Genomic DNA, 13,139 nt, shown 5'->3' with positions numbered 1-13,139 from the left:
CTGGTGGAGACCTGTGCCCGAGGTTTCCCATTGTTGCCCTTATTCTGTTCTCTTAACCTTCGATGTTAAACTCAATCATAGCAGACACATGCGATTGCATGATTATATGGGCACATTTCCTCATAATGGTGACTCAACCAGTTAATCTGGTACACTTTCCCTTGAAATTCTAACTTCCTTTTCTGTGGAAGTTCTTTACATTTGACTTCTCAGTAACTGACAACATTGATGTGCCATCATACATCACATTACTAAATGCATGGTCAGGGACCACATGCAATACTTTCACGGACCACCAGTGGTCCACAGACCACACCTCTGGTGTATATATATATTTTTCTTCTATGTATGTATTAAACTTCAGATCTTGTCCAGCCTGGTGTCATCATGATCTCTGCACACCCGACTCAACTGAAACGTCACCATTAGAGGGAGACTCTTTAGGGACCACATGGTTGTTCAACCAAAATCACAATAGGCCTATCTCACAGAATTTCCCCGCCCCCTTTTTACGCCCCCTTTCGGGGCTAGTGGTGATAGCGTGACGTCACTCCATAGACACTACATGTTAACAGAGGTAATTTAAGAAGTCTACAACTTTTGTTTTCTCAAGGTAAGGTTTGTTCTATCTGTTCGAGCTGATTTACCATCTTGTTTGCTTCATAATAATATTGGTCTGTCACATTTTTACATTAGAAAATGTACTTAGATTCTCGTGTAAATGCTAATGTTAAATGACACCACTATCTACCGGAAGTGGGCGTGGAAAGCGGGCTGTGAGATAGGCCTATTGCCTACCAATGTTGCCTAATGCTTCCCTATTCGCGCCAAGGTTAATTAAATAAGGTTAGGAAGCGAAGACCGTACGGTGGACTCCATGTTGCTCCCTGGAAGGAAAGAAACATGCGCAATGGGCTATATGCAGCCAACACTTCCGCATTCAGCGTCCTTGGTCTCAACTGCGCAATGCGCATGTTTCTTTCCTTCCACCGTACGGTCTTCGCTTCCTAACCTTATTTAATTAACCTTGATTCGCGCTTGTGCTACTGTATTCATTAGAGAACAGGTGCTGTGCAGGAGTACTACTCAAACACCGCTGTAGACGTAAGGGATGACAGGGGATGATTAGGGTGGGACGGAGGGTGCTACCGCTGCTTTGGATTAGCAGTTTGCAGGATGTCTACATGGCTGAGGGAAGTAGGGGTGCTGGGGGGGCTGGAGCACCCCCTCCCCCCAGGCACAGCCCCCCCTCGGACGGGAGGGGGAAAATAATAATAATTTCAGATTTCTGTTACTAGGCTTAATAAATATGCTGTATCACAGTATCAGCACCTTATCCTGGTTAATTGCCTGTGTCAGTTTTCTCATGCGTGTGGAGAGGGAAAGTAAAAGCCACTTTTCTGCGTGAAATTGCGTGAAAATGCGCGTGCACGAGGCGCGTGCACGCGCATTTTGCGGCGCGCGCTAATGCGCGCGCACCCCCTACTGAACGTTCAGCACCTGCTAGTGTAAACATCTTCCCGCGGCCCTGGATGTCTAGAGTCTAGACAATAATCGGTTTACTCTGTATGTCAAGTGTTGTTAACGCTATATCATGGAAAGAGACAGAATCCTGTTGCGCTGACATGACAGAGATTGTAGATTGGCTGTCACAATATTTGCCTCTTTCTGATGTAATATTTGACAATTTGTCCAATTTGGTAAAAAGTTCTTAAAGGTCATTAAACTGTAACTTTAGAAATGTGCAGATACCCCATACATACTGTACAGTGTATATACTGAATGTTGATTTGTAGTGATACGGTAGCAAATGGAATACTTTATGGACACTTTCCCTTGAATCACTGTCACGGGGGCAGCCCGTGCCGCATACACATATACATTGATGGAGAATAATGCACATACCTAAACTACACAGTTGCATCCAATTAACTAACTTTGCCGGCCGGCTTGGAAGATTGTTGAAATGGACGTGAGTGAATATTTGTATTATTGGTAACCCGCAGTGAATGGTGGCATATACGTTTGTTGTCACTTGTGTTTAATTATGATTGTTTGGCACCTGGCTCTCCTGCAGTACTGGTGATCCTCTTGAAAGAGTGGAGGAAGGTACCAAGTGCTATAGAGCAGGAGGGGTGTCTGTCTGTGTTACAAGAGCTCTTGGGTTATGTGTTCTATTTATCTTGATGTTGTGGCGCATGTAATGTATCTGAAATGTATTTGAATTGGTTTAGTTAAACTAGGTAATTGTGTAAGTTAACTCATGGGCCGTGGTTAACCAGAACTGTTCCTTGTGGCCTGGGCTGTGGCTCAGTGGTCCAGGCACCTTGGCTGGTAATCCAGTCTGGCAGTGTGCCGCGGGTTCGACTCCCGATCCCAACGGCCTTTACTGCATGTCACACCCCCCCATCTCTCTCCCCATTTCCTGTCAGCCTACTGACTGTCCCTCCATACAAAATATAAAATAAAGGCGAAAGCCACAAAAAAAACATTAAAATATATGTGTATGGGGACATTCCCCATACATATGAAATATGTTGGTGGAGAGATAGTCTCTTCACTCGGAGAACAAAGGTTACAAAGCAGAGACGAAATGTTTTTATAAAATCGTCATGGACTCATGGAACCAATCGACCGTAAAGGAAATAAGCTTTTTAAAGCTCTGCCATGCCAGAAATGCTACCAGACAGGTTTTTTTGTTTGATTGTTTGTTTCACACTAAACTCAAGCGTGTAGGTTCTAAACACTTATTTGTAACACTTTTTAAACGTGTCACAGTGTTTAGATTATAAACAGAATAGCATGTTTAAATGCCATGATTGCACTAGTCCTGTCCGCCTGGTTCTGTGTTCTGTCGCTGGGACGGCGGAAGGTTTCAACAGCAGGCTGGCATCGCTGTTGCCAGCCAGGGTGTTCTTGCTGGTGGTGGTTTCATTGTAAACAAATAGCCTAAGCAGAGTAGGCACCCAGATTAGCATTTCAATGCCTGATCTGCATGTGTACAGCAGGACAGGCAACACGGTCCACCCCCCACCACCCCCCGCCCCGGACAGTGAGGAAAAAAGAGGTGTTGAAGTGCCAGACTTGGATGGTTAGAGCGGCGCGCTTACATACAAAGTCAATGCAAGCCCCCTGGCCCCCACAGACTCTACGTCACTGTTACAAAGTAACCGAACGGTATAGTCTTGCCTAGTATAAGAGGGAGGCTGCAGGGGCAGTGGGTCAGTTCAGTTGGGCTTGGGGCAACCAGAAGGTAACACCCAGGGAGAGCTGATGGAAGGGTTATAGCCTGATAGAGTTTCTCAAGTTCTGGGTTTGGTTTCCTAATTTGCTTTAGTAATTTTCTGTCTTTTGTAAGTTCAGTGTTTCTTTTGTTTGTTAGGCCTGTGTTCCCACTGTAAATACACTGCAACAGGGGAAAATAAAACACCATAAAAGGTATTTTTAGACTTTCTTTTGGAGCCTTGGCCACTCTGCCGACTTTTGAACTAACTATTGAAGCTACCTTGCCAAACCAAACAAATACTTAGCTGGTAGATATTAATGTCCTTCTGTCCTCAAGCAACACTGCCCTTTGAAAAGCCAGCAATCTCTATAAAAGCCATATGATGCATAATATCATACCATACCTTTGCAGCTAAGTGGCTCTTTTAGCATTGATGAGACTATATTATTATTATCCAACATAATGAGGATTATTTTGTGGCTCAGTAGTTAACAGACATTGATTTAAAATGTGTAGCACATATGACACATTAGGAGTGTTTTTGGTAAAATTATTATTTTGCATGTCCGTGGCAAAAGTTAAATATATTTAAATTCAACAAAGTTGTCTGTTACCATTTCCTTAGCACAGAGCAAGACTGCTGCTCGCTTAGGCGGACATCACAAAACGCCATGGCGCACGGACAGCCTCCAGGGACCTCACGAAAAACCGCCCTGTACTCACGACTCATAGTACTACAGTTATTTGACAACTTTGCAATGTTCGAACGTCACTCGATATAACTTCAAACCAAACGCGGGTAAAACAGCAGGCATCGTGGGGGGTGCGTGGCAGACAGCCAATAAAGCCTGGTGACGCGCGGTTACGTTCTGTCTGAAGTAGTCAAAGCCAAGGAGAATGTTACAATAGGTTACTGCACCGAATGTGCTAATTTGGGCAGGATAACATAAACACCCGCCCCCGCCTGTCAGTGTTGTCTAAACTGTACTGTGTGTATGCCCAGGGCGCTGCTGCCATGTCTAACCCACCTCTGGGGTGTGTGCCATGTGTGCAGACACGTACAGCATTTATGTGAGTCCCAGGAATACACCCCCCCAGGGAATGCTCCGCAGACTACTTGCCTAATAATTTTAACTTCGTGCCCTGCAGGCTCATCCGTTTATAATTCCCTCCCAATCAATAATGTGATCATCGCATTACCCACACTGTACCTAATTTGGTGTTCGTATATTAGAACGGGTAAGGACTAGTTGATGAAAATGTCCATCATGAGCTGCCATGGTGATGACCCCTGAACAATAGTAATAGCCAGCATCCACACCTTCTTGTAGCCATAGGAAATATCAACTCAACTCATATTGTGCTTTGGCGATAACTGTAATAAACTGTAGTGCAGTTAAATGTGATCATTTGCTAAATCAATAAAGGGTGAGGAAGTAAAACAGACAAAATAGATAGACATCGAAGTAGCCAATGCTTTCCATTTGTAACCAATATCATCAGTCTTCAGGTTTCTTGACTTTAACAAAGCTTACCTGGGGAAAGTGAATGGGGAGGGGCGTGAATGTGAAGGAGCAGGTGAGTTTCTGCTACTGGCCCCAGTCAAGCCCTTCTCGCATTTCCTGCCAGACCAAAAAACCTGTCCGGTAGCATTTCTGGCATGGCAGAGCTTTAAACAGCTGGGGCACAGTATGGCGTTGAGAGACTGCTCTTATTTCCTTTACCGTCGATTGGTTCCACATCTGCCACTAAACCTCAGCAGGAATATAAGCAAATATGCAGAAACTAGTAGCAATTCTTTCTTTAATATTGATTCAGGTAGTGGTGTTGCTTGTGTACTGGCTGCGTTCTACACAGATCATTTTTTTCCATCCGATGCCAACAGATTTGCACACACACGAAAGGCTGAATGAAGAACTGCTCAACAAAACTCAGACGGCAAAGCCAACTGATGCTGGGGTTCTGCCACCCTGTCCCGAGTACTCTCCTCACCTGGTGGGTCCAATTCGTGTGGAGTTCAATTGGAGCTGGACCATGGACTCTGTGAGAGCAGGCTTTAACCCTACTCTACTTGAGGGAGGACGATACAAACCACCGGATTGCATTTCACATCATAAGGTGAGAAAATGAATGGAGGAATGGAAATAATGGGGGTTGGCTTGTTCTGTTTCTAATTAAATATCCTGCAACTAATCACTAATCCTCAATTGATTTGACACATTTCCGCAAACTACGGCCCATCTTCTCAGAATAATTAACGGGCATCAAAACAGAATTAAATTCAGCTACACTGAATCCAAACTACTGATTAAGCACCAGTACCTGCTATAGTCGCACAGGATACAGGATTTTCTGCACAGCAATGAAAAGGCTAAACCTCAATTTTGGACACGCAATATTACAGTATGTGTAGGTTTGTAAATTGTAGTACATGTGAAATGTGTTACGTTTGTGTGATACATGCAGCAGGCCTATAAATCACAACTTATGTTACTTAATTGTCATTGTAAGTCATTCTCCTGTCCTCCATCTCTCCTCTTCCTCTCATCTCTACTGTCCCCGTCTATCCTCCCCTTCCTCCTACCCCTTCTATCCTTCCTTCTATCCCTGTCTGAACTTTATGTAGTTTTGTTGTTTGCAACAAATACAGAGCATGTGCATCTGTGTCATTTGTGTGAAAACAATCAAAATGTTGGCCTACTGTTAAAGGGACATTTCACTGCTGGAAGAAACTCCAGTCATTCAATGTTAATAGTATTTGTAGTAGATATCTGTGTAGATATCTTTGTGTAGTAGATCTGCGTGTTTGACTAGGGTTTGACTGGAAATTGCTGGATTACTAGATTACTATAATGACCATAATGCTTTGGTGCCCTCACCCCACCTTGTGGAGAGGGCTGTCTTAAGGAGACAACATGTAGCACCCCCTTGGGTGTAATATTGCAATTATACAACAGTTACCCTTAAAACTAAGATAATTGCAAGAAAAAAATGACAGATGTAGCCACTACGGCCACAAATATCCCAAGAAACTCGCTAGCCTAGCCACCCAGTCTGCTGCGCTCTTGGAGAACAGAGCAGCACTTTTTTTTTATTTTTATTAGGTGTTCCATCATGCTCATTTGAAGCACGGCTAGAAGGCTTCAACCAATAAGATTGCTGTTGTATTATTTGTGTTGACCGTGCAGTGGCTTCTCATTTGGATCCTTATTTGCATGTATTTGTGTGGACATGCACTGGAAGACTGATGCATCCTTCCTGCAGCGTCAGCAAGCACAAGCTGAAGTTTATGGAAATCGGAATTGTGCTGATTAGGCTATACTGTAGCCTACTTGCCAATGGATACTTAACAGCACTGATATTGATGATTGAGTAAGAAAACCAACCAAACTGTTTGTGTTTGTGTGCATGTGTACACAGGCCTCAGTGATGAGTGATGTGAAGTGAAATATGTTTTTTTTTTTTTTTACTTCGTCTGTAAGCTTTGTTTATTGTTTCTGCTGTCGTGATGCCATAATACATATGATATAGAATGATGTCCTATAGCTGCATCCATATTATAAATGATTATATGTAATAATTTGTGAACGAATTCATGGTGAGCAACTTAAATGCTCACTTCAAGGGAAAGGCTCGCTCAACTCAAGTTGACAGTCTATGAGGGTTCAGGAGTACGCTGGGTGCAGATTCAGTGAAAACGTATAGAAAGAGAATAAAATCCGCACTCTCAGTAATAGGAGTCTTGTTTACCAAAGTTAGGATGCGCAGCAGCAGTCAAACCAGACAGACACGTTTCGGTGCGCAGGCCTTTGAATTCGAATTCCGACACTGACGAAGGTAGAACCTTGAACACTACTGTTCAAGGTTCTTTATTGTTGTTCTGTCTTGTGTACAGTGTATACGTATAAACAGACACTAAATACTGTTGGTCGGATCCTTGGACAGTCCTACAGGGTGTACTATAAGGCAGTGACAGTAAAGTAAAGTGACACATGACAGTAAAGTGCCAATTTAAGGACTTTCAATACACTTTAAAAAAGCAAATAAATTAAATGAAAAAGACCATTACTGCATCAAAAGTCATCAATAAACTATACAATAAAAGTGGTCACACATTGGCCAAATTGTTAAATAATATAAGAAAGAGGCTAGCTTTGTGAGCTTGTAGATTGCTATTATCACAAAATTCACCCGTGGAAGCGAGTAAAACTAAATTACCTCGGCTACGTTGAAAATGAGGGCTTGCCCTCAACTGTATTTCCGAGTATAAATAAAGGTGAGAAGAAGAAGAAATTGTATGCCTCAACTCCTACAATTCCGAGTGCTTGTCAGTTGTCAGGGTGGGGGGATCCCCAGTTTAAATATGATTATTTTAGGGGGTCACGCCATGGGGGTGGGGTGGAATTTGAAGAGGTGAGTAATGCTTTGTTGTATAATTATTTTCTATTGGAATATGATGTAATAGTGTGCATGCCTTGCCTGGAGTGTCATGGCACACAGACAGCTCGGATATGTTTACATACAGCTTGTTGTGGAGCCTGTATGTCCAGTGAGCCTCTGCCCGCCACAATTGACACCCACTCAACCTGTGAGTGTAAGTCGGTGAGTGCGTGAGTCAGTGAATTTAAGTTAGTGAGTGTGCCATCAGCACAGCAGCAACCTCCTTAGCTCTTCACTGTCCCACTTTCATCCTAAAATATTTTAAAAATGCCCCTTCTCTTTTAGGTGGCAATCATCATTCCGTTCCGCAATCGGCATCAACACCTGATACAGTGGCTTTACTACCTCCATCCCATTCTGCAGCGCCAACAGTTAGACTATGGAGTGTACGTCATTAACCAGGACGGAGATGGGACTTTCAACAGGGCCAAATTGATGAATGTAGGCTTTGCAGAGGCAATGAAGGACAATTACACCTGCTTTGTCTTCTCTGACGTGGATCTAATCCCTCTTGATGACCGTAACATCTATGGCTGTTTTAATAAGCCCAGACACCTGTCTGTGGCTGTTGACAAATTTAATTTCAGGTTGCCCTACCAAAACATCTTTGGAGGGGTTGTGTCGTTCTCCAAAGAGCAGTACTTGACCATTAACGGCTTCCCAAACGACTTTTGGGGCTGGGGCGGCGAGGACGATGATGTCTTCCAAAGAACTGCCATAAAATTCACCAGTGTCTCTCGGCCTGACATGCAGACTGGGAGGTTCAAAATGATCAAGCATAACCGAGATTTGCATAATGAGCAAAATCCCCAGAACGCCGGAAAGCTGTCTAGAACGGCATCCACGATGGATAAAGATGGAATCAACTCCCTCACCTACACCAGAAACAAGCTTGAGAAGGATACGCTCTACACGTTTGTCACAGTGGACATTGGCAGTCCAAAATAGATTATTATGAGGCTTACGTCATGGAAAACAAATCAGAGATACCTGGCACTTGAAATATATTAGGGCGGGTGGAACAGTGGGTGGAATATTTTATTACTATTGTTGAGTGGTGCTAGCCACTCCTATACGCAGCTATGCGTGTCCCTGTGTCCGAGCACGAACAGCTGAAACACCTCGCTAATACCACTGGATGGAACTGTTGAGCAGACTCAGACACACACACACACACACACACACACACACACACACACACACACACACACACACACACACACACACACACACACACACACACACACACACACACACACACACACACACACACACACACACACACACACACACACACACACACACAGGCTAGGGAGGAGGGCTTGTACAGTACTACAGCACGAGTACAGTACAGCACCACTCACTTCAGGCTGCTCTGATTTTTTTTTACCTACTACAGTACATCAACTTTGTTGTCTTTGGGTGTGTGCCAGGCACCGCCTCCATCCGTGTCCGACAGTGCCTGACCGTCTGCCAGAGCAGTTGTCTCTAGTCTACACTCTACAGTACCTCAAATATGCGATTATTGCCCTACTCACAGATAAACATCTGCCAGCTGGACTATCGCAACGTGGCTGAATGTTTCACTCAATGATGTGAGAATGACCATCTTCACCTCAACGCCAACAACACAAAGTAAATAATAGTTGTTCCCACCTCATCTCTAGCCTGGCTAATAAGCCAGACCGAATCAGCCGTTGGCAAAAAAAAATTGCCTGCCTCCGGATTACGGTCTGGAGAGGCTCAATTGTACGCCCATTTCCTACACCAGAGAACTGGTGTGGCCAATCGGGACACGGTATGCAATAAGGGCGGGCTTTGGTACAGTGACGTTCAATGCTTGAGACCTTTGACTGACAGTAGCTCTGACCAATTGCGTCAAAGAGAAAATGTTTGAACCCGCCCCCCGGGAAACAAGATCCGTACACAGCATCTCCAGACTCAAATACCACACGACCAGGCTAGGCCAGGCTACCTCATCTCAGCATTCCATTCTCAAACACTATCAGTCATCAGCCTGCATATGCTGTCCCAGATCTGCTGTTGTTGTACAAGAGCATTATTCAACTAACCCTATACAGTACCCTTCTACCTGCTTCTTTAACATGTTGGTAACTGGGCCAAATCCACACGCAGAACCAACAAGAACATTGTTCTCACCTGACCACACCCAGCCTCACAGAACTAAACAATAGGGCCAACGTAAACCACAATAGAACACACCATCTCAATCACCACCTTATCCCACTACCCTCCAGGCACTACAGAAGGGCTCGCTTTGGAGAAAGCCCGATACTCGCAGCCACAACAGGCTAAACCACTTAAATCCTACTTTGTTGTTGTCCGTCAAATAGCGAAATTAGCAGCTCCACTAAGCCTATTTTTGCATGTTTGTCTATTTCCGCTCAATGTTCACCTAGTTTCAACAAATGTTTATGGATGTCTATGGACAAAAAAAAAGGCATTTCTGAAATGCAAGGCAGCGTTGTGACACGTGAGCTTGTACTGTAGATCAGGGGTCGGCAACCTTTTTGTCATGAAGTGCCATGTTTTAATTTTCTTGATAATCAGTGTGCCGTATCAACATAAAGTTTAATTATGCCACCACATAAACAATGTGATATTTCCATCTGATTTTGATTGTACATAGGCTGTACATAACCTTTTTATGTGGCATATTTTCTTTCACACAGACTCGGAGCCCAGAGTTTGAGTGAATGTAGAATTATGTGCAGGGTGTAATTTATATATAGATGTGAGGGGACTTCATTTCACAGACTAAACTTTTTTTGAATACTTCTCTCTCACACACTTATGCCAGTGTGCCAGTGACCACCCTCCCCATGTGCCAATGTTGGCACCCGTGCCTAAGGTTGCCTACCCCTGCTGTAGATAATAGATAATATGCTATATATTTTTGCATTCATCGAATGTGGTTAAAAAAACAGTGTACTGCGGTCTGTCGTCACCTGCCGTTATTCTGTGATGCATGCATGTACTGTTGTCTGATATGTAGAGTGCCTTGGAAAGGAATTTCCCCTGGGAACAATAAAGTTTAGTTCCCAGTTTAAAACTATGGGTCGTGAGCCATAAGTGGTCCACAGCAGGGGTTACGTGGATCACGCCGGCGTGGCCATAATTATAAACCATTTTCATTTCAATGTAGAGGAAAAATGCATGCAAACCTTTTCAGTGAATGCTGTTACTTGACAAGCTATGGTTAATTTATTTCAAAAGCACAATTTCTACAATATACTGTGGGCTATATCTTGCGCCACCCCTTAACCCTTATCCCTAAACTTATTTGCCATTTTTTACTATTTAAAAAAATCCTTTAAAATAGTTCAAATAGCCGATCTACAAGCTCACAACGTCTCGATGTAGATCGGCTAACTATTTTAAAATGTTTTTCAAAATAGTAAAAAACGGTAAATAAGTTTAGGGATAAGGGTGGCGCAAGATGGAGCCCTGTATATTCACAATACTTGACAATTTTGAATGTTCTAATTTGCATGTTTGAATCTTGATGTGAACTGAATGTTGAAAAAGTTCAAATAAAATATGTCTGACTTTGGCATGCCTCATCTGTTTGGTTTGATCTATATGTAAAAGTATTTTCCCCCCATTTTGGACATGGTAATGAGCCATGGTTACTCTCGCAGTAACTAATGATAATGTATTGTTTTGTATTTAACTGTAAAATAATATTTGGTGGGTCCTGGGCCAAAATTAAGCACCTCCACAGTGGGTCACAGTATGACACCGTTTGTGAACCCCTGCTCTAGGTTACAATTGTCTTGCAGAATGCATAATAAGTCTTTTTGCTTTGGTGCCCATTTGCATGGGGACCAGTGGCAGGCAAACGAGAAAATGGCACAGGGTCAGACCAGTCAAATACACAGATTTTGCATACAGCTTGGATAGAGCCTGGGTGGCTAGTGTGGGTCCTGTATGTCCAGTCCTTAAATTATGAAATGAAATACAAATATAATGTCCCAATCTAGCCCTGACAGTGCATTTGATTTAAGCTTATAGGCTGGTTAATTAAAGCTGTCATAGGGCTACCATATTGAAAATCTATTACTTCATCCATGACTTCAATGCTGCCTTTTGTTGACACCTCCTCGTGGAGGTTTTGCGTTCCATGAATATTTTGACGCCAGCAAGATAACACAGTTTTGTTTCAGTGGATTCTTGCCAGTCTAGGTGAAAATTGCCAGGAACACACACAACACATTCATGTTTTAGTCTGTTTTTGTAAAACGTATATCCACAAACACTATAGACAGTACGTGAAGTTGCAATGTCAATAGCATGCAACTCTCCCTACAAAGATGCATTTCATGGACAAAATAGCGACCGATCCATTCGCTACAGATTATATATGTTTGGCTTGTTGGTTGAGCACCACACCCATCTATCTTTAAATTAAAAAAAATATATATAAAAAAAGTTTATATGTATATATATATATATATATATATATATATATATATATATTGAATAACACTCAATCACCACCTTACCCTACCGCCCTCAAGGCACAGATACAGAACACTGCGGTTGGACATTTGCAGTCATAAGGTCTCAGTCAGTCCGTGTGAGAATTTGACACCCACTCAACCAGTGAGTGTGTTTCGATGTCAGTCAGTGAGTGCGAGTGTATGTTGGTGAGTGCGTGAGTCAGTGAATTTAAGTTAGTGAGTGTGCCATCACCACAGCAGCAACCTCCTTGCCAGTCCTTGGCTCTTCACTGTCCCACTTTGATCCTAAAATATTTTTAAAATGCCCCTTCTCTTTTAGGTGGCAATCATCATCCCGTTCCGCAATCGGCATCAACACCTGATACAGTGGCTTTACTACCTCCATCCCATTCTGCAGCGCCAACAGTTAGACTATGGAGTGTACGTCATTAACCAGGACGGAGATGGGACTTTCAACAGGGCCAAATTGATGAATGTAGGCTTTGCTGAGGCAATGAAGGACAATTACACCTGCTTTGTCTTCTCTGACGTGGATCTAGTCCCTCTTGATGACCGTAACATTTATGGCTGCTTCGGTAACCCCAGACACCTGTCTGTGGCTGTTGACACATTTAATTTCAGGTTGCCCTACTCAACCATCTTTGGAGGGGTTGTGTCATTCTCCAGACAGCAGTTCATAATCATTAATGGCTACTCAAATAACTACTGGGGCTGGGGTGGCGAGGACGACGATCTCTACAAAAGAATTGAGATGAGATCCATGACTATTTCTCGGCCTGACATGCAGTCTGGGAGGTACAGAATGATCAAGCATGTAAGAGACCGGCATAATGAGGCTAATCCCCAAAGATTTAATAATCTCTACAAAACCCAATCGAACATGCACCAAGATGGGATCAACTCCCTTGAATACAAAATAAACAAGGTTGAGAAGGATAAGCTCTACACGTTTATCACTGTGGACATTGGCAGTCCACAATAGATGACTG

At 43.2% G+C, this 13,139-nt stretch overlaps 1 protein-coding gene across 1 annotated transcript; it reads left to right on the top strand.

Moving 5' to 3' along the window:
- Window positions 1–5,166: 5,166 nt before the first annotated feature.
- LOC306916404 (beta-1,4-galactosyltransferase 1-like) lies at window positions 5,167–13,139 on the top strand. Its single transcript, XM_079494243.1, has 2 exons — window positions 5,167–5,344; window positions 12,470–13,139. Exons 1-2 carry the CDS (start codon window positions 5,261–5,263, stop codon window positions 13,130–13,132), a joined length of 747 nt encoding a protein of 248 aa, XP_079350369.1. The 5' UTR covers window positions 5,167–5,260; the 3' UTR covers window positions 13,133–13,139.

Source organism: Electrona antarctica (genome assembly GCF_951216825.1).
Source record: "Electrona antarctica genome assembly, chromosome: 23".
Classification (NCBI taxonomy): Eukaryota; Metazoa; Chordata; class Actinopteri; order Myctophiformes; family Myctophidae; genus Electrona; species Electrona antarctica.
This window is presented reverse-complemented; position numbering and strand designations above follow the sequence as displayed.